Source organism: Lepidochelys olivacea (assembly GCF_965140295.1).
Source record: "Lepidochelys olivacea isolate rLepOli2 genome assembly, chromosome: 11".
Lineage (NCBI taxonomy): Eukaryota > Metazoa > Chordata > Testudines > Cheloniidae > Lepidochelys > Lepidochelys olivacea.
The window spans coordinates 19,735,579-19,761,056 of record NC_140421.1 but is presented as its reverse complement, the minus strand read 5'-3'; the positions used below and the strand labels follow the sequence as shown (position 1 = coordinate 19,761,056).

Sequence of the window (25,478 nt, the reverse complement as noted above, 5' to 3'; positions counted from 1 at the left end):
CTTCTAGTTACAGAACCTCCTCGGACATCCTGAGCTATGGATCACTAAACAGCATTACATGGCCATCCTCTGTCTGGAACAGCAGATTTAAGAAACAAAAAACATCCTAGATATCTAGTCTAATAACATAGGAAGTACAATGAAATGGAATGTGATTGAAGTTGGTATGTATCCCTTAAGAAAAGATACTCCTTTGGCAAAGAAGTCTTATAAGAAACACTGGAATCTTTAGATACATCATTGAAATAACCCTCTGTTCTCATTCTGTCTAAATCTTGTGTACTCAAATAAATGGCCACTTAAGACAACTACGAGGATTCAAAGCTAAGCTTGACCTTCCTATACCAGAGTCCTTTAGAAGTGTCACAGAAAAAGGGAGATTTTTTTTTACCATTCCTAAAGAAAGAGCATTGCAAATTAATGTACAAAGATCACAAATGTAGCTGAAATCAAAATGAATTATTACTCTAATATTTTTAATCTATATTATAAAACCAAGAGAGGCAAATGACACAGGGGTTAGGTACATGGACACATTTGGAACTCCAGAAAATATTAATGGTTACTTTTGTGGTTTCTTCAAGATTAGTTACCAACAGGGCAAGGATTGATAGAACAGTGTCCCTGAAATGTTAAAAAAGATAAACTGACATACAGTAATAATTAAAAAGACAGCCATGAAGAAAAGGCTGGAACTAATATCAAGAGGAAGAAATCGGGTATGCAAGCATACACAGAACCACCAGAGTATTCTAAATTCAATGTACCTGTCACAACCTGAACTTTATTGTTAATGAGGTATTACTTTCATCAAGGAAATAGGGGTTGGTTTTGTAACATTCCACAGCCCAAATAATTTATTCTTTGTCTCTTCAGTAAGTCAGCAATCTTGAAGGTGTATGCAGTGCTGAATACTGACATGAATATTGGATAGCACACTGGCATCAGAGGACTAGACAAGTGACTGGATTTCAGGATGCAGCAGTAGACACCAAAAAGGCAGCTGAGACTAATGAACCTATCAGCATGTAAAGCAGCTATGCTAAAGCTTTACATCAGGACAATAGTTAATGCAGTGCTTTGAACATGCATCAACTGTGTAAGTTCTAAGTATTAGTACAGCTTTTATTCTATTGCAGCCATAGCTGGTGTGCCTTGTGATTTGTCACAACTTCCTCTTAAGAGGTCAATCATAGCTCAATTTAGTCACTAGTCCCACTGGAGACACTGCGCAATTTTGATGCTCAGTCCCAAAGTTCTTATTTAGGCAAATATCCCATTGATTTCTATGGCAATTTTGTCTAAGACAGCACTGTGTAAGGAGTGGAAACTATAGCCAAAGCAATTAATGGTATTAAGTAGAGTCATAGAAGGATGAACAAGACAAACAGCCCTTTTTTCAACTTTGATTTCTATGACTCTGCGGTAAGTAAATCCTGCTGCAATAGAGATTGAGAAAAGTTTTAAAAGAGCATCCATGAATGTTTCCAACATGTCAAATGAGCTATGGTATGTCTTGTGAAATCTCCCAAATTAGGATTGGACAAGCAAAACAAACATTCGGTTATAGTGACAATAAAGAAACTGTCCAAAATCCCCAGCTGAAATTCAAAGGGAGTTTTGTGCTACTCTTGCAATGCTAGAAGAAAGATTTCAATCACTCTCTCACTTCCAGTAGTCATTCAGAATATATATATTTTTTCCATTCTCAAGGAGACTAACTGAAAAGCACTCTGTAAATCTGAAAGCAAAACTGATAGAACCAAAAAAAAAAAAAAACCCTCCCACGTTGCTCATCATGAGCTGAATGGCTGAAAGTGAAAAAGCTACATAGAAAGTTCCAATTTCTTGTTGGATAGACCGGCAGAGAGATACCCCAATATTGGGATGTCTCAGCACATATAATTACTACAGAGCAACATGCTGCCATGATCAGAGATCACCCCAGGTTTGTGAGTTTGTGACCTTGCATGTTTTCTCTGAGTTTGAAGTTGACACAAGTTTAAGACCCCAATCCTGCCAAAAGATGCACACAGATGAACCCTTGCACCAGTGGGTAGCCTCAGTGGGGTTCCACACCAGCTCAAGGATCAACCTGCACATACATCACTGCAGAATTCAGCCTAAATTATTATCACATCACCCCAGATATCACTTAGAAGACACTCAGATACCCCCTAACTCCACTGGAGCTATTTACAGCAGCTGAGAATTTGGCCCGCTAAGTCTAAGAACACAAGAAAGCTACAAACATTAATACATATTTCAAAGGGATCTTTGCTCTTCAGCAGATTAGCAGCTGTTATTTAATTGTTGATCAGGTTCTAATGCACCATATCTCTCAACATATTCTTAAACACTTGCCAATTAACTCAACTTGTTATAGACTTGGAACTGTTTCCTGTTCAAACACCATGCAATAGAAGAATCATCTTCATCTCAGATATAGCATTAAACTGGCAAGTTCCAAACTTTGCCAGTTTTGACCTGATAGTACAACTCACTGTGATTAAGGGCTGCAAAATCATGCCTTACGTAATAGAATCTAGAGATCTGACAACATTGACCTTATCGAGAATGATGAAACTGTTGGCTGCATTTCAAATTGTATATGAGAAATAAGCTCTCATTGCTTGTTTGTAAACTTCCTATAAAATATATGCTTTATGCATTATTAACAAGTTGTAAACTGAACACAGGGTCAGTCTCAAACTGCTGGCAAGTAAATACAAAAGTATTACTCAGCACAAATCTTTTCATTTACATATCAGATTCTTGTAGCATAATTAATCTTGGCATCACAACTAGGCTTTCCTCAGTATGCGCTCTTAAACAGTTATGATGAGAAAAGTATTCCAAATTTGTTGTGAAAGAATTTAGTGCTACGTTCGTGGAAATGCAAAGAGCCTGATTCTGACACACTTACTCATGCTGAGTAATCGTATTCAAACAGTCCTATTGACCTCTATGAGAGTATTGGCATAAGTATTATAACATGAATGCAGGAAGTAAATGGGCAGAATCAGGCCATTAATATTACACTACTAATATATTAGTTTAGGGAGGGGTGCAATATAGGTCATAGCAGCAATAAATGACTTGTGGCAGTGAGTCATTTTGTTTTAATCAGGGATGGGCTCAATCCACAATCCCAGATAATAGCTCTATACTTTGGGGAAACTCAGATCCCATTCTAAAATCTGGTGTTTCACATTAAATTAAATATACTGCTATAATAAGTTTTTGCAATTGCCCTTTAACAAAAATAGATTTTAAAGGAACACACAAAACAATGTGCAAATTTAAAGGTGACCAACTTAAAATTAGCTGCACCTACCTTTATTATTCTTGCATATGGCTGTCAGTATGCGATTTCCATGCCCACATTTTCCATGATCAGGTACACATACTCCTTCAGAAATGACCCACTGGTAACAGATTGGGTCTTCACAAGGAATAGATTCTACTAAGTGTGGACAACCCTGAGATGTACCAATGGGTTCCATAATAACATGCCTTTGTCTCATTCTAAATCCTAAAAAGACAGAACAGAGACATTTTTTATCATCAGTATTAAGATATTTTGCCTGCAAAAGTTGATATATAGGGCATGTGGAATTCTATGGCATTTCAAACTATATTTTTAATTAAAAAACTGCATAGCAATGCTCATAAGTATAGGCTGCGAGTCTGTCACGGAGGTCACAGATTCCAGCCATAGTGCCTCCCACCCCGCCAGCAGTGGCAGTCCTGGGCCAGCACGGTCACCCCCAACCAGCAGTGGTGGCGGCAGCAGCCCCAGGCTACCCTCTGCACCTGTCTCCTTCCCCCCACCGAGCACCAGTGAGTACCCCAGACCCCACTCCCCTCCAGACCAGCAGCTGTGCTCCCGGAGCCCTCCACAACACGGGGTATATAGTACAAGTCATGGACAGGTCACGGGGCCGTGGATTTTTGTTTATTGTCCAATACCTGTCCATGACTTTTACTAAGAATACCCATGGCTAAATCTTAGCCTTATTCATAAGGCCTTCTAGATATTTGCAACCCCACTGGCCTTGCACAGGCAATCCTGTTGTCTTCAAAAAAAGACAGACTGTATCTCTATATATTTACAGTGTTGTCACTGCAAACGTAATGTTGGTTGCAGAATTCCAGGAGTCGTGATTTCCACAATCCTGCAATTCCACTGCCATTTGATCCAATACATCCCTTTTCATTGAACTTGGATGTAAAACATTTACATCAACATAAAGTAAGAACTATTGTATTGTCATCATGAGATAGATAGATAGATAGATAGATAGATAGATAGATAGATAGATAATCTCATGATGACAATACAATTTGAAAAAGATAAAGACAACCAAACAAGTAATTCAAAATCTAAAGCACAGTTAACCTCTTTCTGGGAGTCAGATTTAAAAGTCTTGTTCTGAGATACAGAAGACCAATTTACTGAGAAATAATTACTCTGCTTTATGAAGATATATAATTCATATTGGACCCCTCAAAATAACATCCTCTAAAAGTGGGAGATTCAAATTTAAAATTGGGAACAAAAAGGTTACAAAAATAATTGAGTACATAATTTAATGCCATTTGAATGAAAACTATGTTATATTCAATAGTGGAGCTAGTATGCAAGTAAGTGTCTTTCAGCATGGGTTTGTTTTGGATATGATAGAACATAGACTAGCTATATCCATGGTTTGAGTTAGTGGATTTACCATGGTGCTCAGCCATTCTGCATCAAGCAATGTTCTCATTGACTCAGCAAAGCCCCCAGCACTGCCTGGAATCTCCGCACTGATACGTGCTGAAACTCTGAGCCTGACATTCTCCTCCCACCTTCAAGCTCCACACCCAGCATGCCCCCTACCTCAAGACTTTTGAGAAGGTTCTCAGAAGACTTTTAGAGCCCCTTTATGTCTCTGCAGACCTTTTACCGAACATAGAGGGGCTGGAGTAGGGATGAGGATCTCACCCGTATTTTTCAAGAACAATAGCCTACAACATCAAAGGCCACCTTCTACCCTAGGCTCCACCTGTGGGTTCTAACTTATATCAAATGAATTCAATAGGAAACCACATTTGGATCCAATTGCTTTTAAATTCCTATCCTAACATGCTGGCGTTTAGTTTAATTCAGATCTAATTACAGGCTGTAGCATATGAGAAAAACAGTTAAATGCACCTTTTCTTCCCTGGCGATCCTGGCAGTTTTCATGAACACAGGGTCCCCAGGCAGACCAGGAGGAAACCAAACAGTCAGAAGAACATGGAACATTGCACAGCTGGGAGGCAGAGGGAGAAGGGCCAACACATAACTTCTTGTCAACAGGCCTAGTGACTAAACAGAAAAAAAGTTATGGACTGTAGTTTCATTCATACAAACTTCACAGAGCTTCTGAATTTACTATTGGCATTTGTTCCCTGGAGCAAACCAAATCTGCTAGGCCCTAAATAAGCAGCAAAAAAGAATCTACCTGACCCAAAGAGTTTATGTTCTAAGGCAAAATATTTAAGCATTGCTTAAGTCCCCATCCCTGTTCAGAAAAGCAGTTAAATGCAGGCTTATGTTAAGCACATGCTTAAGGGCTTTCCAGTCTAGGACTGGACTGCTGAATCAGAGTACCAGCTGTATTCTCTCTGAAAAGTAACTATGTAAAAATGAAACACCTTACTCAGCAGATCCACGACCTGTGAATATTCAGGTCAGGTCTGCTTGCTATAGAGGAAAAAAATGTGTTTACCACATTTTTCTGCTATTAACAGAATTGGCAGAAACCAATGGTGATAAGGTGATTAATTAAATTCTCCTCTGGCTCAAACACCACATTGGTTTAACTAAATTCCAACTGTTGATCCAAATCTTGCCCCCATTCACACCATCAATTATGTAGATCTCCATGGCTGTGCATGATGGATAGATTCCAGCAGACTCTCTATCTTGGAAGACAATATGGCCCAGATCTATTTACATACAATATATTCAATGAAGGGACCATGGGACTGACTGGAAAAGTGTTTTCAAAAAGCTATATGCTATATGTATTAGCAAACATTTCTTTGTTTCTTCCTGATCTTCTACCATTTTATGCATGCAGGAATCTACGATCTTGAATTGCTTTTACAGAAGGCTTCGGTGCTTGTCTCAGCAAACATTAATGCACCAAGGTTCTCTCATGCCAGTGCTTCAAGTTCAGATGCAGGAACACTGAGCGGCAGCTTAGGTTCTAACTCATGGACTCAGAATTCATACCTCTTGCTCCTCAAGCACTCTATGATATAACTGTACTATTAAATGGCAATAGATTAAATTTAATTCAAAACTAATGAAAGATACTATTAATGTAAAAAGACTGCTTTCTGAATGATTTTTGAAAAACAATATTGCCTTTGACATATTCATTTAGAGACTACACCAAGCTGGCAGGAATCCAATTCGCCTTACTGCTAAAGTAAATAGACCTTTTCTACAGATTGCAAAAGTCAAATGACAGAAAGGGTAAGATAAATATTAGAATTTTAACCATAAGGCTATTTTTTTTAATGAAGAGCTTCCCACATTACTTAATATCCCTTCAGCACTAAGTTTAGCAAAATAATTTATCATTTTTTTAACTCACTGGGAGAAATGAAAACAAATCAGTTTTAGGGCACAGAGGTCAACTTTAAGAATTAAGTCACATCCCATTCTAGTACAACTATTTCATTTCAGCCATGTTGTGAATCTCCTGAAATTATTTTGAAATAAAATGGTAGTAATCATCCATACATTTAGAGCATGAATATATAATTTCTAAAAAATAACTCGATGAATTAGAAATATGCACATGGATATGGTCAAATGTCAAAAAGTCCTCCAAATTTCTGCCAGTAGTTACTGCATATTGCAGAGACGAAAACTTTTAATGAAATATTTCAGAAATAAGAACAAAAAGAAATAGGTTGCATTAATAAGTATTAATGAACTAAGTCATTTCGACTAGACATGGTGGCTGTAAAAGCACTCCTTCTGTTGCCACATGAAGGCGAGGTGAACTCTAATAGAGAACTGACCATCTGTAAAAGAGTTCCATCATTTGTCTAGCCATCTGATTGACAGACAACCCCAAACTCAAAGGTGGCTTCCACTAGTCCAAGGATGGAGTCCATTCATTGACCTGGTCTGAGTGCCAGCAGAGCTTTATTTGCTTTTATTCGTCTGACTGTATACGTATTTCTTTAAAACTGTAGCAGGATAACCAGTTGGAAGGAGATGGGTAAAGGTTCTGCAGTAAAGCAGAGAAGAAGAGGCTGAGTACCTTTATGGATAATGACAGGTTTCAGAGTAGCAGCCATGTTAGTCTGTATTCGCAAAAAGAACAGGAGTACTTGTGGCACCTTAGAGACTAACAAATTTATTAGAGCATAAGCTTTTGTGGGCTACAGCCCACTTCATCGGATGCATAGAATGGAACATATAGTAAGAAGATAGATAGAACATGAAAAGGTGGAAGTAGCCATACCAACGGTAAGAGGCTATTAATTATCTTTATATATATATCTTCTTACTATGTTCCATTCTATGCATCTGATGAAGTGGGCTGTAGTCCACAAAAGCTTATGCTCAAATAAATTTGTTAGTCTCTAAGGTGCCACAAGTACTCCCGTTCTTTTTATGGATAATGCTGTTTTTCTTATTCGAATAAAGTTCTTTGTTCATTGTTACAATAAAGTGTCTCTTTCTGTGATTCTTTTCATTGCCAGATAACAGAACTCAATCAAACATGCAAGGCAGAAATTGTTCATCCCAGATCAAGGATATGCTATTGCAAAGGGTCAGTGGGAGAGAATTCAGGGTATTGCTGTGATAAATGGACAGAACTGCTAGACCTCTGTCTATGTATTGGAAGGGTCAGGGTTTCTTGCACCTTCTAACTTGTTTGATAATTGCACTTATCCTGTAAATAAAGCATTTATGTTGTTTGGGAAAAAAATGTCACATTTTCAGCTTGATAACACTTGTGTTTCCTCTCAGAATTTCTGGGTCAATGCCCCTGAATCAAATAGCAGCCCATTTACTATAGATTATGTTTGTTCATATTTTTAAAAATCCTACGTTCCTCTGGATCTGTGGAATAAGCCTGAAAACTCAATTGAATGCAAATCTTGTAACTCTTTGAAACATTGCACAGTTCTATAGCAGTGACTTATATAAATTAATTCTGGGCTAATAAATATAGTCACACAGGGCAATACTGAGATAAAGAACAATGTTAACCAATCAGAGAGCGAATGCACATCCTGACTTCAGCAAGTCTTCCCAAAACTAATTTTCACTCCTCCCAGAAGGTAAATAATATTTTTTCCTGGACTTTTAACTTCATCTCTCTTAAGATTGTTAGTTTAAAATGAACACCTAAACATTTCAGAAATTCATGGCCAGAATGGAGAAGTTTCTAGGTATCTCTGGCAAGCCTATTTCAAACACATGTAACAATGTGATGTCGAGATTTATTGTCCCTTAAGGAGTATCTCAATTTTGCCTTCACCTTAGTTAGTATTCACCTTTCAGGGCAATACATCTTGATATTCACCACAGCAGAAGTCAATATATATTTAATGTTTGGCAGAACCATACAGAGTGAATTATTACCAGAGGCCAAGATAGGGATAGTACCCATGTTTAAAATTTGTTATTGGTGACGCTAGGAAATATAGGCCAGTGACTCTTATTTCAGTACTAGAGGAAATTAGTTGAGAAAATCATTGAAGACTGACTTATAATATAAAACACCTACATGAGTATACAATAGAAAAAAATGATCACAACTTCTGTAAAGACAAGTCACATGTCTCCTGCCTGAAAGACACTGTTTTGATAGTGATGACAAAACAGTGGGCAAAGGATAACTGGATCACCTTTTTTTAGCTTAGAAATGGCTCTGATACTAGCTTCTCACATGAGACTGTTAAGGAAACTTGCTGCTTCCTGTGTTTGATAGAAAGCGACTTTTTATGCATTTAAAAAAATTGGAAGCCACAAGGTGAGAAGTAAAGTCCCATTATCAACTGAAAACTATTTCATAGTCTAAATAAAAGGCTAATCTCAGAATGGAAAGACGTTAATAATACGTTGCCAGAAGCAACGGTGATTCAGTATATTAAGGAACTATCAAAAAGTCCTGCTACATGAATTAAGTGACATTATAAACTTTTCGGAGGAGAAAAGATGTCTTCCTGTGTTTGTTCACCTCTTAGTACAACATGGTCCCAATCCTGCTTGGTGCAACTCAGCACTGCCACAATAGAAATATATCTGGCAAACATTTACAATGGGGCATAGTGCTTATTATTGTAAGTACTATGACTGACCAGCAAAAGGTAGGAAGGATGTAGCTGAGAATCTATTGGAAGAGTTTTAAGGGAGTAGGGGTACTGGGGACCAATGAAGGTGATCATGGGAAGAGAGGGTGTGCAGGTAGTTTGTTGATGATTGGTTACAAAAAAGCAAGGGTCATAGGATACTAGAAGGCTTTGAGAAAAGGCCACAATGTACTTGGAAGTCACATTGCCAGAGAAGTCATGAAGAAGAAAGGGAAGGGAATCCAAAAGTTTTGGATATGCTTCAGGAAAGGCTCTGAACCAAACCTTGGAACAGTGTGAGATTAACCCTCCACTAACGGTTTAAAATTAGGATATTTTTATTCTAAGTAAAACTTCAGTTTTTGTGACTGTCCTTTTCTTTGTGGATGTTCTAGTTTGGCCAACAAAGAGAAAGTAAGTCATTTTGTTTGTATAGTAAGCAAAAATATAATGCCCTTATCACTGGGCTGCGAATGACTTTTACATATTCCAGTGGCATAAATGGCCCTAAAATATAAATATGTACACTTGATTTTTGTTAGACTTCAAAGATAAGAAACTGAACTAAAATCTACAGTGTCCTGTAAATTGATTGGGCGAAGCAGGCTAACTACTTACCATATAATAAACAACCCTATAAATAAATGCACCAGTAATAATGGAATAAATATTGCATGTCATATCAAATACCTTTATGAGAAACAAGTCACATTTTTAAAAAAAGTTAGGTATTTTACATTCAAAATGTTTTCTATATAATCTGCTCATTTCACTTCAGCTAGCTCCCAGACATCTGGGAACTAAAAATGTTATACCTCTGTGATAAATAGGTTGCTTTCCCTTAAGGTTGCTTTTAACCCTTAAGCTCCTGAATTACAAATTTAAAACATGCCAGCTTTACACCCCAACAATTTGCGTAAAATCATTTTAAGTCTTGCTTCCAAAGGGTTTCCACTGAAGAAGCCAGCTGTTACATATTTATTATTCTATTATGTGACTTTAATCTTATAAATTCTGCTCACAGAATGTTAGAGCAATAGCTCAACATCCCAACAATGCAGATTTGACACAGGCATGCTTGCATATATTTCACACTGTGGAGGTACATTCTTCGTCATCTTCTCAAGCCAGGTCATTTTGAGAAGAAGGGGCCTGTTTCTTACCTGAGAAAAAGGTTACTCTGAATTGGATCCACTAATCCAGATGCTGGATTATCCAGCTTCAGCACCACCACTCAGTTAGTAAACAAAGATCCTTTAATGACGCTGCTGACCATCAGTTATCTTTCTCCCCGGGGTACCAGTCAAATTTTCCTATAGCCAATACATTCTAGCCTATTCTTTCCAAATACTTTCACAAACAAGACAGGAAGGTCGGGACTCAAATATCTGAGTCTCCAAAATCTAATTTCTTTGTCAAAAATTGATTTTTTTCTTCCTGCAGCTTTACCAATATAGGCATGAATTTGAAGAGCAGTGCACATTGAATATAGGACAGGGTTACTGCTAATTCAAATACAGTACAAGTCCTTTATATGTTCCAGCTGGCTAACAAGTCCAAAGTGGCTGCTAATACCCTTCCTCATTTGCACAAATATGTATTTATCCTGCTGCATGACACCCCCTTGGGCAACATTTACGGTTTTTAAAGAGAGCAAGAGCTGCCTAAACAGGGATATGATCTCCCAAAAGGTTTTGATGCTGCTCTGGAAAAATGTAAAGGCCCATATAACGTATAGGATATATTCTGTTTTGAACAAAGAAAAGCTTGAATAAGTTCAGAAACTGGAGCTAAAGGTCAAATTCTGTTCTAAACTATGTTTGTGAAAGTCCAGAGAAACTCCACTGAACTCAGTGTAATTAGTCTGAATTTACACTGTTGTAACTTAGAACAGAATTTGCCACCAAATTTCTTATACTATGTACCATAAGGGAAATAAATGACTTATGATATTTAAGAATTTAGTTTCTTTCATATGTGTATGGAGGACAGATGTTTAAGAAAATATACTATAGATGCCAAAGTCTTTGGAAACAAGACCTAGTAGTGTGTTGGCAAGATAGTTCAGTAGTGTTCTTTCTCTAAATAGGGGCAGAGACAGGTGGGGAGAGAGAGAAAGAGTATGGTCAGAAATAGAGCTAGTCAAACAATTTTTCACAAAACTTTTCTCAATTGAAACTGAAACGTTTTCCAGAAACATATTGGTTTTGAATAAATTTGTGTCAGGAAAGTTTCTCCAGACCAAGATGGTGTTTCTGACAGAGGACAAACAAGAGAGAAGCTCCTGGATGAGACAATAGGTCAGTGATTAGAGCACCCACCTGAGATGTGGGAGACCCAAGCAGGCACTTGAAACTGGTTCTTCCATATCCCCAGTGTCTGCCCTAAGCACCAGGCTATATAGGCTATTGTTGGATCTTGTGCTCTCAATTTTTCCATTAAAATTTCTAAATGTCTTGATTTTGTTCTGCTTTGGAATGAAAACAAGTTTCAAAACCTGACTTTTTTTGCAAAATGGATTTTTTCCAGCCAACCCTTGAAATGAAGTTGCATTCTGGTGATAAGTTGAATCAAGATGTTGTAGTTAAATAAATGGATTCATCTTTACATTTTCACTTAAAAAAAAAAGTCCTATGATAGAGACACGCAAAAAAACCACAATACATTTGACAGTTTTTCATTAAGTCTTCCCTCAAAAACTCTATGGTTGGTTACAGTGCCTGAGATAATCTTCTTCTCAGATGGCTGAATCTTTTCAGATCAAACATTGGATTCTTTGCACTGTGGAAACAAAGCCACAAACGTAGTCACAATCATCTCACAGAGCAGTTCACCACATCTGGAAGTTATGCAGAAAACATTGCTTCTAGTAACAATGCTGAGCACTTTTGGGGAAAGGCCTTAGCATATCACAATTATAAACTCTTTGGGGGCAGGAACCACCTTTTTGTTCTGTGTTTATATAGCATCTGGCAGAATGGGGTCCAGGTCCGAGAGTGGGCTCCTAGGTGCTACCAGAATACAAATCATAAAATTCAAGCACAATCACAGTTTTGAGGCTTATTGAATGTGGACATGCCCATTACAGTGGTTTTGTCAATGCAAGAAACTGTTGTGAGGGTAAGAAAGACAGCCAAAATGTTATGCTACTGTAGTCACTAAAACAGTTTCCTCACTTGATGTGACACATGCATTGCAAGATAATGAAGAACAAAGGAATCTTTGTGTGTTGGGAGAGCAAGGCTCCAGTCTCTTGGAACAAGAGAAGAAACAGTTGTATATGGACTAAACGAAGTCCTGTTTTTCTATAGTCAGAGGTATTTTTGCAGGCAGATAGGACATGCAATCTGCCATTAAAAAAGATTTGCTTTGGCTTTGTAAGTAAATAAGTCTAAACTGCAATGTTGTGTTGTTACTATCTTACCATCTCTGCTCAAAGCCATATTCTACAGGAGCAGTACACACTGCAGATAAGACGAGGATAAATTATTCATAATGCATCTTCATCTGCTCATTACTCTTCCAAAAGCAAAATAACTCACTCTCACCCCAACACCTGTCTGTCTGCTCAGAAGTTGCAACATTAATATTTTGGCTTTCCCCAACAAATCATAAGAAAGGTTGTGGATTGGTTTTGAGCAGAGGATTAAGCCATACGAGGAATGGGCTGACAAACTGTAGAACCTCGGAGTTACAAACACCAGAGGTACAAATCGAGCAGTCAATCACACGACTCATTTGGAACCGGAAGTACACAATCAGGCAGCAGCAGAGACCCAAAAATGCACATACAGGACTGTCCTGTGTTAAACAAACTACTAAAAAAATAATGGGAAGTTTAAAAAAAGATCTGACACGGTAAGGAAACGGTTTCTGTGTTTATTTCATTTAAATTAAAATGGTTAAAAGCAGCATTTTTCTTCCACATAGTAAAGTTTCAAAGCTGTACTAAGACAAGGTTCAGTTGTAAATTTTTGAAAGAATGACCATAATGTTTCATTCAGAGTTAGGGACATTTCAGATTTACGAACAACCTCCATTCCCAAGGTGTTTGTAACTCTCAGGTTGGACTATATTGATAAATAACTGAACCAACACCAAAAAATGGCCAAGTGGATTCAACAAATGGGGGTGGAAGGGTGAGGTGGGACTGCCGCTCTCCCTCCCCCCCCCCCGACCTGTGAGACAGGAGGAAGACTAAGCTTTTCTGAACTCATTCCAAGGGAGACTGGAGAGTGGGAGACAGTGTCTCCGTCACCACACATGATGGGCAGTGGTTTCACACCCAGAACCCTTCAGATCATGGGGGGACTCATAGGAGGCAAGGAATCTCCACACAGATACCCTGTGCTGACTCTGGGGCCCTCTGACTCCCTCCTCCAGCTTCCAGGCAGCATGACTCCAATGGAATCTATTAGCAGGCCACTGAGACATTTTTATCCTTACCCACAAACATACTTCTCCAGCTCAGCGGCAGCAAAAAAGTACACAGCTTCATGCTACTGATGAGATTCACAATATTTCTTTACCTTTCCAATTTATAGATCCCTGTAATAGACATTTTAGGATAACCTCTAACAACGTACCTTCCTTCAATTTGTGTTTCCCAGATTCTATCACACTTTGGACACAGTACACTTCCCGGACTTGTATCCCACCTCCACAAAGGGCTGTGTACTTATGTCGGCGAGGGTCCTGTCCATCAAGGAGGAGAGTAACTTGGCATGCTTTCCATTCGGAAGTCCTCCATGAAAACCTTTGAAAGAAAAATAGTGTGTGTAAAACAAGGTTTTATAGAAGACCATGGGGCAGTGGGTGGTTCTTTATATTACAAATTGGTTATTCTTTAGAATATTCTCTAGACTTTAATCTTTGTCTTCCTACTTCAAGACTTACCTTCCAGTGCCAGGCAATATATTAATACAGTACTTATGTAGAATTTTTCACACCTATGTATCAACAGAGATTAAGTGATTTGCTCCATACAGGAAGTAAGTGTGAAAGCTGGCTGTTAATCCTGCCTTCAGATCACAAGGCCATAACTCTCTGTCAATAACTAAGGACCTAACTGTGAGAGGTACTGAACACTTGTAAAGTCAACAGAGTGCAGGAGGTCAGACTAGATGATCATAATGGTCCCTTCTGACTTTAATATCTATGAATCTATGAGTACCCAGTGTTCAAAGACATGTTGGGATTTGGCCTCTGATTGATAGCTTCATAAAGTTTTAGGGTTTATTGGGTACCTACCAATTGCTTCTAGAAGAGGACTGCAATACTTGAGTTAATTTCTCTTTCTTGAAGTTGTGACACACATCAGATTTAGATAAAAAGTATTTTCTCAGTACAGTTAATTCGTGTATAATAAAGAACATAAATACTTTGGAATTTTCTATTCAGGAAAGGTTTAAATTTCTTACACACAAATATGTAAGTGCCCCATAGACAAGCACCCAAATTTGAATTGGATACATCTGCGGATTTGTGTATTAGAATACACAGTGCAATTAGAGGTTAAAAATGGCTGATATGCCAAAAAAGAATTAATTAAAACTATGGAAAGGAAGAGAAACAAAAATCAGGTTTTTCCCATCTCGTCTACAAGTGTAAGGGATCCTTCAGCGGCACTGACAATCTGATCCAACGAACAGGACACCAGACTGAGAAACAATTGATTATCTGCAAAATGGAGAAAATACTTCCTCTCCTATGTGAAAAACTTTAACATCTACAGATAAAAAAGCCCTATATAAATACTAAGTATTGTAATGTTTCTGTTGATGCGTGTATTGTGTTATCTACCATTCTCCTTCGAGTCTTCTGCAATGTTTTCTATTTCTTTCCTTTCTCCATATTCCCTCAGTCTCCAGATGGTCTTAATTTCTTAAAATATATGCAAAATAAGTTTCATCCCTTCCTTTGCCCCCAAAACAAAACACTCTCTCCGGTTATCTCAATTTCACTGGTTGTTAAATTTGCATGATATGTTTATCTTGTCACATAAATCATAAGAGCATGTATCTTTGGATGTCTTTTGTGGAGAAAGATTTCCAGCTTGAAATTCTGTGTGTTGTCTTTAGAAAATATTTGTAGGTAGGGTACAGATATTACAAGGAAACAAACTGCAAATTATTTGCAAAAAATAATAAAATAATAATAATAATAATAAATTCTAAAAAAGTATCTGAGTACACTTCAACATTCTCTAAAAATTATATCTTGTTAATATCAGAGTCATTTCTAGCCTCAAAGCACTTATGAATTTTGTAATGTCTTCATGGAAGATGTTTGTGAATATTGCCAATTATTTCTAATTTACAGATTAGCTGTCTTGCTCTCTCTTAAATAATATGCAGTATATCTTGTGCACATTTGGATACATTCACAGGATTTATTACCATCAAAGAGGAATACAGTCTATACATGACATGCATGAAATAATTGTACTCCCATAATACACAAATTATAATGGAGAATTCTTCTGTACAGAAGTTCCTTTTGTAGGTTATCACAGCTTTTCTAATATTCAATATTAATGCAGGTCTCCAATTTTCATATGAAGACACTTAACTGAACAAGGTAATCTACCACATTTCTCCTCACAGCAGATTAAAATATATCTTTTAGAGTATACAGGACCCAGTTTTCAAAACTGGATGCCTAAAGATAGGTATATATAAGTCCTTATTTCATCATCTAAATACTTGTTTTAGGCACTTACGCACTGATTTAAATCAGGGTAATTTTAGGTTTTACCAAGTGTGAAGATTGGACACCTCCCCAACCCCCAGGGATTGGCCTTCAGAGGTGAGAGTACCTGCACCTCCCAGTCAGTATGAGCTCTGGATATTTGGACCTTCTGAAAATCAGGCCATTAGCATTCAGAATTATACAACATAATTAAATGTATCTCAGTTCAAACATAATTAAACCTCATCTGTCTACAAGGCTGAAAAATCCCCTTAGAATTGCAGTATACAGAATAAGTGGATATTCTGCTGCTGAGCAGTTCTTAACTAACAGCAACCATGTGCTGTAGTCATTGCCTGTTTATCAACAGAAAAACCTTAAAGTAGAGGGTAAAAACATATCAATTCAATGGTCTTGTTTTTATCAGTCAGATAGGCCCTATGATGCAATAAGAGTTTACGAAAAGCAAAATCCTACTCGTGTATTAGTTGATTTAAATATACACACTGGCTGTCACTTAAAAAAAAACTATACAGAGAGATATTGGATACACTACAGTTATCTACTGTATCACCTACTGTACAGCAGAATTTCCCTGCACTTAATGTAGGGAGGGTCTGAATGAGCTCTCCCCTAACAACTAGCGATGAATGGGGGTGGGGAGGAGATTTCAGGAGAAGACCATTTTTGCATAGACACACATACTCTGCCCAGGTGAGCAGCAGATAAAGCTGCTGTGCCAAAATGATCATGTAACACAAAAACCAGGGGTCACCCAATGAAATTAATAGGTTTGTTTAGAACAAACAAAAGGAAATACTACTTCACACACCATCATTTGCACAGTCAACCTGTGGAACTCATTGCCAGGGGGTGTTATGAAGGCCAAAATTAGAATTGGGTTCAAAAAAGGATTAGATAAGTTCCTAGAGGATAGGTCTAATAGCTATTAGACAAGATGAGTGGGGATGCAACATCAAACTCTGTGTGTCCCTAGCCTCTGATTGCCAGAAAGTGGGAGTGGATAACAGAGGTGGATCACTCAATGATTTCCTGTTCTGTTCATTCCCTCTGAAGCACTTATGGCCACTGTCGGAAGACAGGATACTGGACTAGATAGACTGTTGGTCTGACCCAGTGTGGCCGTCCTTATGTGGATCTCAACACACTTCAGTAGAAACAAAATATAAATACTTTAAATATGACATTGAATATTTTTGCAGCTCTAGTAACACTTGAATTAGGTCACTTAAAGACGATAAAGTCATTGCGGAGAAACTAAATGAATTCTTTGCTTCAGTCTTCACGGCTGAGGATGTTAGGGAGATTCCCAAACCTGAGTCATCTTTTGTAGGTGACAAATCTGAGGAATTGTCACAGATTGAAGTGTCACTAGAGGAGGTTTTGGAATTCATTGAGAAACTTAAAAGTAACAAGTCACCGGAACCAGATGGCATTCACCCAAGAGTTCTGAAAGAACTCAAATGTGAAATTGTGGAACTATTAACTATGGTTTTGTAACCTGTCCTTTAAATCAGCTTCTGTACCCAAATGACTGGAAGATAGGTAATGTAATGCCAATATTTAAAAAGGGCTCTAGAAGTGATCTTGGCAATTACAGACCGGTAAGTCTAATGTCAGTACCGGGCAAATTAGTTGAAACAATAGTAAAGAATAAAATTGTCAGACACATAGAAGAACATAAAATTGTTGGGAAAAAGTCAACCTGGTTTCTGTAAAGGGAAATCATGTCTTAGAGTTCTTTGATACAGTCTCCCAGTCTGACAACAAACTATTGATAACTACTCTGAGTATGTTTTTTTCACCTAGTTGTACACCCACCTTATAGTAATTTTACCTAGACCATATTTCCTTAGTTTGCTTATGGGAATATCAGGTGATACCATGTAAAAGCCTTATTAAAGTCCAGATATAACATGTCTACTGCTTTCCCCCATCCACGCTGCTGGTTATCCTATCAAAAAAGAAAATTAGGTTGATTTGGCATGATTTGTTTTGTTTTTGACAAATCCATGTTGGCTATTACTTGTCACCTTATTTTCCTCTAGGTTCTTACAAACTGATTGTTTAACAGTTTGTTCCACTATCTTTTCAGGTATTGAAGTTAGGCTGACTGGTCCATAATTCCCTGGGTCCTATTTGTTCCCCTTTTTAGAGATAGGTACTATGTTTGCCCTTCTCTAGTCCTCTGGGACCTCACCAGTCGTCCATGAGTTCTCAAAGATAATTGCTAAAGGTTTAGTGATTGCTTCAGCTACTTCCTTAAATACTCTAGGGTAAATTTTGTCAGGCCCTGAGAACCCCTTCATCTCTTTAGCCGATCGGATTGATTCTCTTTGTATGTATAAACAGTTTTACAACGCTGTATTCCCTTTAATTGATTTATTCCTGATTTAAACCAGGTAAATGAAAGAAGAATCAGCTTGTGTGTTTAAATTTGCCAAGCATTTGAAAAAATCCTAAGGTATGAATAACTAATAGCAAAACAGAAAAGTACACACAAAGCTTTATAACACTTAACGCTGCTTTAATATTTTCCTTTTCACATTTAAACTATTGATTTTAGGAAGGTATTTTAAATTTTAACTGTAAAGTGAAAAGCTCTTCATACTTTAGTGTCCAGGGCATGTGTGGAAACTGGGGACCTATAACTTATAATGGTCTTACCAAAAAGTCTCCTTTAGAAAAACTAGTTTTCTGGAGCTGATGGTAGTGAGTTCTTTCCTCCAAGCTTTGCTCTAATTAGACAGATGGGGATTTACATAATAATGGCAGGGATGGGAAACTAGGCTACAGACACACCTCTCTTTAATTCCTCATCAACCAGCAGTTGGTGTATTTCAATCAGGTATCAACTGAAACAACTGTACACAGAGCATAAAATCAGCAGGACAATCTCTCATTTTTTTGACTTTGAAATTGATGTGCATTTAGGTGGAAGAGTAAAAATCAGTATATGAGAGCTTGTTTGTTGGATCCAATCAAGTAACTGAATTTTTTTTTCAATCCCCCCCTCTCCTGCTGGGGGCACAGAGCTGATCAGCAATTGGCTGACTTTGAAGGAACTCAATTGTGATCCTATTAATGACACTTGCACAGGTTTAGCCTTTCCAAGAGGATGAGCAGCTTGCAGAGTTCCCACTCACCACCCCATCCACCAGAGGCTTTTTGGCTGCAATATGGAGTCAGCAATTGTGGGGACAAAGTGTCTCCTTGTGGGAGGAGCTTGGATGTCATTAAGGTCAAAGCCATGCTGTTCCCTCCCACCAGTCCCTATTTACCCATGAGGATGTTCTTTTCTACAGAGAGAGAAGAAACAGTCATCCAAGATGAGCTTGCACTGCTCTCTCCCTGTTGTGGACCCTTTCAGGTTTTCCGGAGCCAATTAACAGACAGCCATGGACACCTGCCCCCACCTCCATGAAGAAGTCAGAGAGGCTCTGTGTTGCACAGGAGCTCTCTTTCCTCACCCGCAAAGCCACGGATTCTGCCCCTAGTTCTGGCCTCTATGTGGCAACTAAGCCACAGTCCCTGAGTGGGGGAGCTTTCCATGGAGTCTAGCTGGGCCGTGGAGCACAGCAGCGTGAGGATTACCTTCAGGAGTCTATATAATAAGATTCCAGGATTGTCGTTGTCTAAGTCACTCTGAAGCCAAAGATGTCCGAGTCAGTGCGAAGCAATGGAAGTGGCTAAAGGCATGGTTGAATGCGCTTTCTGTTCAGTCATCACTGGGATTCAGAGTCTGGTACCACCCAATTTTTAAGTTCTCAGCCATTTTGACTTTACATATTATACCCAGGCAACAATGAGACATGTATCTATACCATTCCAAGAATCCTAGACCATTGTGATATCAGAGGTAATTCAACCAACCACCAGTCTCGCGCTCCAGCTAAATTTCATTCAAGAGTTTCAGACAGTGGATTACTTGGTCCAGTTGCCACACCCGTGTGCCCAGCTGACACACCCACAAATCAACACAAATTGCCCAGCACAACTCCCTAGATACAAATCAACACAACCACCAACACAACAGACAAAATAATTCCTAACACATACTGTCCTTCAACATATCATGCCCCCTCATTCACCACCCGCACAAATCCATACAGTTCTCCCAGCATACCACACCCCCACATAAATCAACATAATCAGCACATACACAATAACCTCGAACATTACTCTGAAGACCAGAATGTCTGAGTCTGTGTGAAGCACTGGAAACAACTACAAGCATAGCTGAGAGCTTTTTTGTGTTTAGAGGATTACTGAGATTCATGGTGTGTTACCTTTCAATTTTTAAGATCTCAGCCATTTATGAATTACACCCATGCAGCAGCATGGGCTTCCAGCTACTAATACAGGAATAAGTTCACATTTATACTTAAAAAAAAAATCTTTGAATCACTAATCATCTTGCGAAAATAAGGAGAGAGGGTGCAGAGAGACAGGAATAAATTTGACCCTCATTATCAAAGAGCTCTGCTTGTTCCCAACAAATAGGCAAACAGGGCTTTGCATTCCACTTGAAAAGGTGCCGATAAAAGCATGTAATATACCTGGGGCATGGATGCAGAAGTTCTTTTCCTCCTATGTTGCAGGCCTCCTTCTCTTCTAGCTCAGGGCACTCCTTCCCACTGCCTACTGCGATGTACTTTATGCTCCTGTGTCTGCTTCGGAATCCTGGTGAGAGATCTCCCGAGTGACAAGTCTTTGAGCAGGTGCTCCATACAGACCAAATTGATGTCTCGCAATCTTTAGGCATGACACATGACTGAAAGGTTGGTGGGATGGTTTCTTGCATACAAAGGCTGTGATGAGAAAATGGTAAAAAAGAGTAGAAGAGTTCTTGTTTGTTGCTGGATTTAAATTTTTCTACAGTCCCCTCCCACCTCACTGCCCTCCCTCCCCCCCCCCAAAATTATATACTATAAACCAGGTTCTGATCTCACTTCCACCAGTGCAAATCCAGAGTAATTTCAGTTAAGTTAATGGAGTTATACCAGGGCAAAAGTGGTGTAAATGAAAGGTGAATCAGGTGCAATAGCATAATTAATCTGCCATGTTTTAGGAAAGATTGTATTTAGATTTTTTTATGCTAAAATATCTTGCCCAGTATATGTCCAGCTCACCTCCTGAGTTAGAACAGATTCAAAAAGCAGTACAGTGATGATATACTCTGCAAACTTCTTTTTATGAGCTGGATCAAGCCAGTACTTCACAGTCTATCCAGGACAAAAAACAAAACAAAAAACACAGAATATTGCAGAATTGCTGTCACTATAAACAGCTCACGTCACCACATTCTTTCTGTTGGATATCCAAGAGTCCAAGTGAGTCAGGAGTCGTAACAGTTCCTGCTGAACAACACTTCTCTGAGAGACTGGAGGGAGCTCAACATCTTTAGGATGAAGCAATAAAATTAGGTTTTTAACCCTGTGATTCTGGGATCACACCAAGAAGTAGCGTGACATGCTAACCAAAAACATATTGGTTCTATTAGACATTCTAGCTTTGCCTTCTCTTGGCTAGATTAAAACCACTAAATTAAATATTTCTATATCCACAGAGTGATTCCAAAGCCAAATGAAAGTAAAAAGCTCCTGGAATTTTGCAGCTGGATTCTGTGGATCTGATTCTCCACTATTTTCTCCTTTTGTCATTTATACCTGTGCAAAATCATTGTGAAGTGCTTGCTCACTTTACAGAAGTGAGCATCGTTATGCCAGGTGACCGTGGAGAAGCAGGTCTTAAGAGTTTACAGCTGCAGACAGCTTTATGTTAGAATGACTCAAGAGTACCTCAACAAAAAAACCAAAAAGCAAATAATCCCTGAAGTACAGCATTAAAACAGATTTCCAAAAAATACCAGATTTCCAAAAAATAAGCTTGATTACTTCAGGCAAGTAACTTCTTACAGCAAAAACAACGAGGAGTCCTCATTACACCTTAGAGACTAACAAAATTTGTTTTTGCTGATACAGACTAATATGGCTACCACTATGAAACTTCTTACAGTAGGCAGACTCAAGTCAAGTGCCCATTTTCTCTCCGATTAAATATCCCAATGCTAGCTACAGAAGCACACGTATGCAGGTAGCTACCTGATCAATTTCCTTTTTTCTTCTGCTCAATGCCATATAGTAGAACTACAAAAAAGAACCTGCAGAAAACAACCATTCCTGCTCCACCCCTTTACAGTCTCACCTCCTCCACAGAAATCTGCAGTTCAGCCACAGAGCCATCAATGGCCCTCCAGAATAGAAGAAAACCCCTTTCCCACCCTCCAGGTCCCATAGCAACTGGTGCAATGGGAAGGTGGAAGGGGTAAAATGAAAAAGGATGTAGTGACTTAGGGACAGAGGTTTCACCCAGGAGACACCAAGGAAGTGGAGATGGGGGTGGAGAAGATAGAGCCAGCAGGGAAAGAAAATTGTCTGGGATGGGGAGTCCCAGGGAAAGAGAGAGTAAGCAGGTATTTGCCCAGACTTGTAAATGTCCATGACTAATTTGCAAGGTTGGTATGAAACTATTACAAATGTAGCGCAGCTAAGTGCAGACTTCTCCTTTGTAATTTTATTCTTTTTCAGCCCCCAATGGCTAACAGTCAGGATTTTACCAAATGCAAAGAGCAAAGTGTGTAACTCTTAAAAGGTGAGAAATGTCAAGGGATCAGTTATTGAATCTCTTTTAGATTACTTACTAACACAGTGAAACTAACCGTGGCCTACTGTACAGAAAATACATCAGGGCACATGCTTTCATTCAGGGCTCTTTACTAGAAACTGGATACTTATAAAACTAATATAGAAGTGATCCTTTAACATGATTCTTCCATCGTGATCTAAAATGTCCTAGGTGCCTGACAGTACACAAGAGACCCCTGTCCTGGAAACTTAGAGTCCAGTATCAGACATGTGACAACTAATGGGAAATAAAGCAGAAAGAAGGGCTTGTGAGAGGGAGGACAAGAGTTACATCAACAGCTATTTAGATTGCAAGCTGTTTAGGGCAAGGACCTTCTCTTTGTTTGTATAATGGGGTAGGTGCTATCATAATACAAGTAAATACTAAGATCATACAGTTACTCAGCAATGTATGGTGGACAATTTTAAAAAATATGTAACATCTCTTTTGAGTCTCCCAGTAGAAGTAGGTCTCAAGGAAGAATCCAATAAGAAGAAAGTAGTGGTTTGGTGGACCAGCTCAGGCCACAAAACAGGAAGTAGAATGGGAGAGAAAAAGAAGAGATGGTTGTGGGAGAAGGAGAGAAAGCAGGAGGACAGGGGGAGCATATAGGCTGTGACCTTTGGTGGAGTGGCTCAGTCCTGGGGGTGCGGGGGATTAGGCTCTGGCTCCTTGTTAATATACTTTCCGCCAACATACCCCAGTAAAAAATAATGTGACCTGTGGAACATTTTGGGGGCCAGCTGCACAGGCATTCCACGTGGAATGCCAGTGTGGAGAACAAGGAGAGCAGGATTTTTTTTTTTTTTGCTCCCTACAAACTGCTTTCTACTTTCTTGCAAAACCCTTTTTCCCTTCAATATAAACCCATATTCTCCCCCATGGACCCCAAAGCATGATTCAATTGAATACATACATGAAAAATACTTTCTAGCCAAAGGTAAACCTGCGTTAACTATGGATAGTCAAATCCCTCCCTTACTGCAAAGCTGGCACAAACGAACACTCTGTGTTTATTTCACACACACACCCAAGAATTTTTACCCTGCCATACACATTTTTCTTTCTCTCTGAAGATTTCTTTACACTTCTAGTCACTCACTTCTCTTCATTTCCCACCCCCACCCCCTCTTTTTTCCCCCAGCTCTGCCCACTCTCTACACTTATTAAAGTAAGAATCTGAGATGGACTTTTGAACCCACCGTATTTAACTATGATGGTCAAGTGACTGAAGCATGGGACTGGGAACCACAGACTTGTGAATTCTAATTCCAGGTCTGATCCTCATTCCCTCTGTCATGGAGGGCAAGTCACTAACCACCTGTGTCACAGTCTCCCTATCTGTAAAATAGGGATACTACCCTCTTCAGTGAGGTGGGGGGAAGGGGGGTTAAACATGCTCAGAAAGCCATTTGAAGAGGCAGAGCACTTTAGCCAGAGCCCAGCTTTATGTAGCCATGAACACTACATTCCTAAAAATACTCTGAAAGCTGTATTAGTAACATTACAACACTTTAAATAAGCGTAGCACTTACATGGGCAGAGGTTTGTGCATTCCTGTCTGCAACTTTTGCCCTTACCAGCAAACATAATGCCTCTTTTCTACCTTTATTACCTGCTGCCAGTCAAAGGGCACACATAGCTATGCAGTTCTTGCACTATACTTAGATTTGACTCGTAACCAGGAGACAGTTTGAAGGACTTGATTGGTCCTGCTTCAAGCAGGGGGTTGGACTAGATGACCTCCTAAGGTCCCTTCCAATCCTAACCTTCTATGAATCTATGAATCTATGAAACAAACACAGGGGGGAAAGATGGATATGTAGGCTGTGCATTAGAACTACCAATTATTTTGCAGAATATAGGATAATTTAAAAACATTCAAAGAGCAGCTGGCTCCTGTAACCTATAGTTGCCATCCTGAGACAAACGAAGTTTGGAAGTGCCCTCACCACAATGGGGACAAATCCTGGTCCCATTGAAGTCAATAAGAGCACTGTCATTGTGAGTGCTCTGCACATTTGAAAATAGGGCCACTTAGAGGCTGACCTAGCTACCATTGAAGTCAATAGCAAAATTCCCATTGATTTTCTTGAATTTGATTTGGTCTTTATATATTGCCCAAATATGGCTTTAGGGGCCTAACTTTAAGCACCAACATTTGAAATTGTTTAATGTCAACCCTTCTGTGTCTTAGTTTCCTCACCTATAAAATTAGGAAACTACTTCCTTACCTCTGGGGTGTTGTGAGGGTGAATTAATTAGTGCGTAGAAACATTAAGTGCAACTTATTGTTATCCTAAGCAAAGATTGTAAATGAGCTAAACATGCAAACTTAGGCACTCAGATATCAGGATGATTGCGGTATAAAAACCTGACTGGGAAGCGTTGACAACACTATGGGATAGTTCTTTCTTGTCCAATGGGGCCTAGGATGAGAACTCCATAACAATATTTAATTTTAGATATAGTAGGTGTTGGGATCTAAGTTATGGGAGGTGTAATATTTACTCACTAACCCCCTCCATCATGACCTTTAACCATCAGCACAGGTACAAAATGTCAATACATTTTAACCATGGATTGGCAAGTCATATCCAAACAGCTTCGGAGCTTATCCCCACCCTAACCATTTTTAATCTTTTTCTTTGTAGTATTAGGTTAGGCAGACTGCCTTATTTCCCTGTTACTAGTTTATCTATACATTGCTCAGGACATTAGTAAGA

At 38.8% G+C, this 25,478-nt stretch overlaps 1 protein-coding gene across 3 annotated transcripts in view; it reads right to left on the bottom strand.

Annotated features, from left to right (window-relative positions):
• Positions 1–25,478, bottom strand: part of THSD7B (thrombospondin type 1 domain containing 7B) — a 511,640-nt gene that overhangs the window by 283,976 nt on the left and 202,186 nt on the right. For all 3 annotated transcript variants that reach the window (XM_084643355.1, XM_084643354.1, XM_084643356.1), the window contains 4 exons: positions 20,625–20,876; positions 13,941–14,110; positions 5,198–5,353; positions 3,338–3,535 (listed from right to left, as the gene is read on the bottom strand). In XM_084643355.1, coding sequence (XP_084499481.1) covers positions 3,338–3,535; positions 5,198–5,353; positions 13,941–14,110; positions 20,625–20,876 — 776 coding nt within the window. The remainder of the gene's footprint in view (positions 1–3,337; positions 3,536–5,197; positions 5,354–13,940; positions 14,111–20,624; positions 20,877–25,478) is intronic.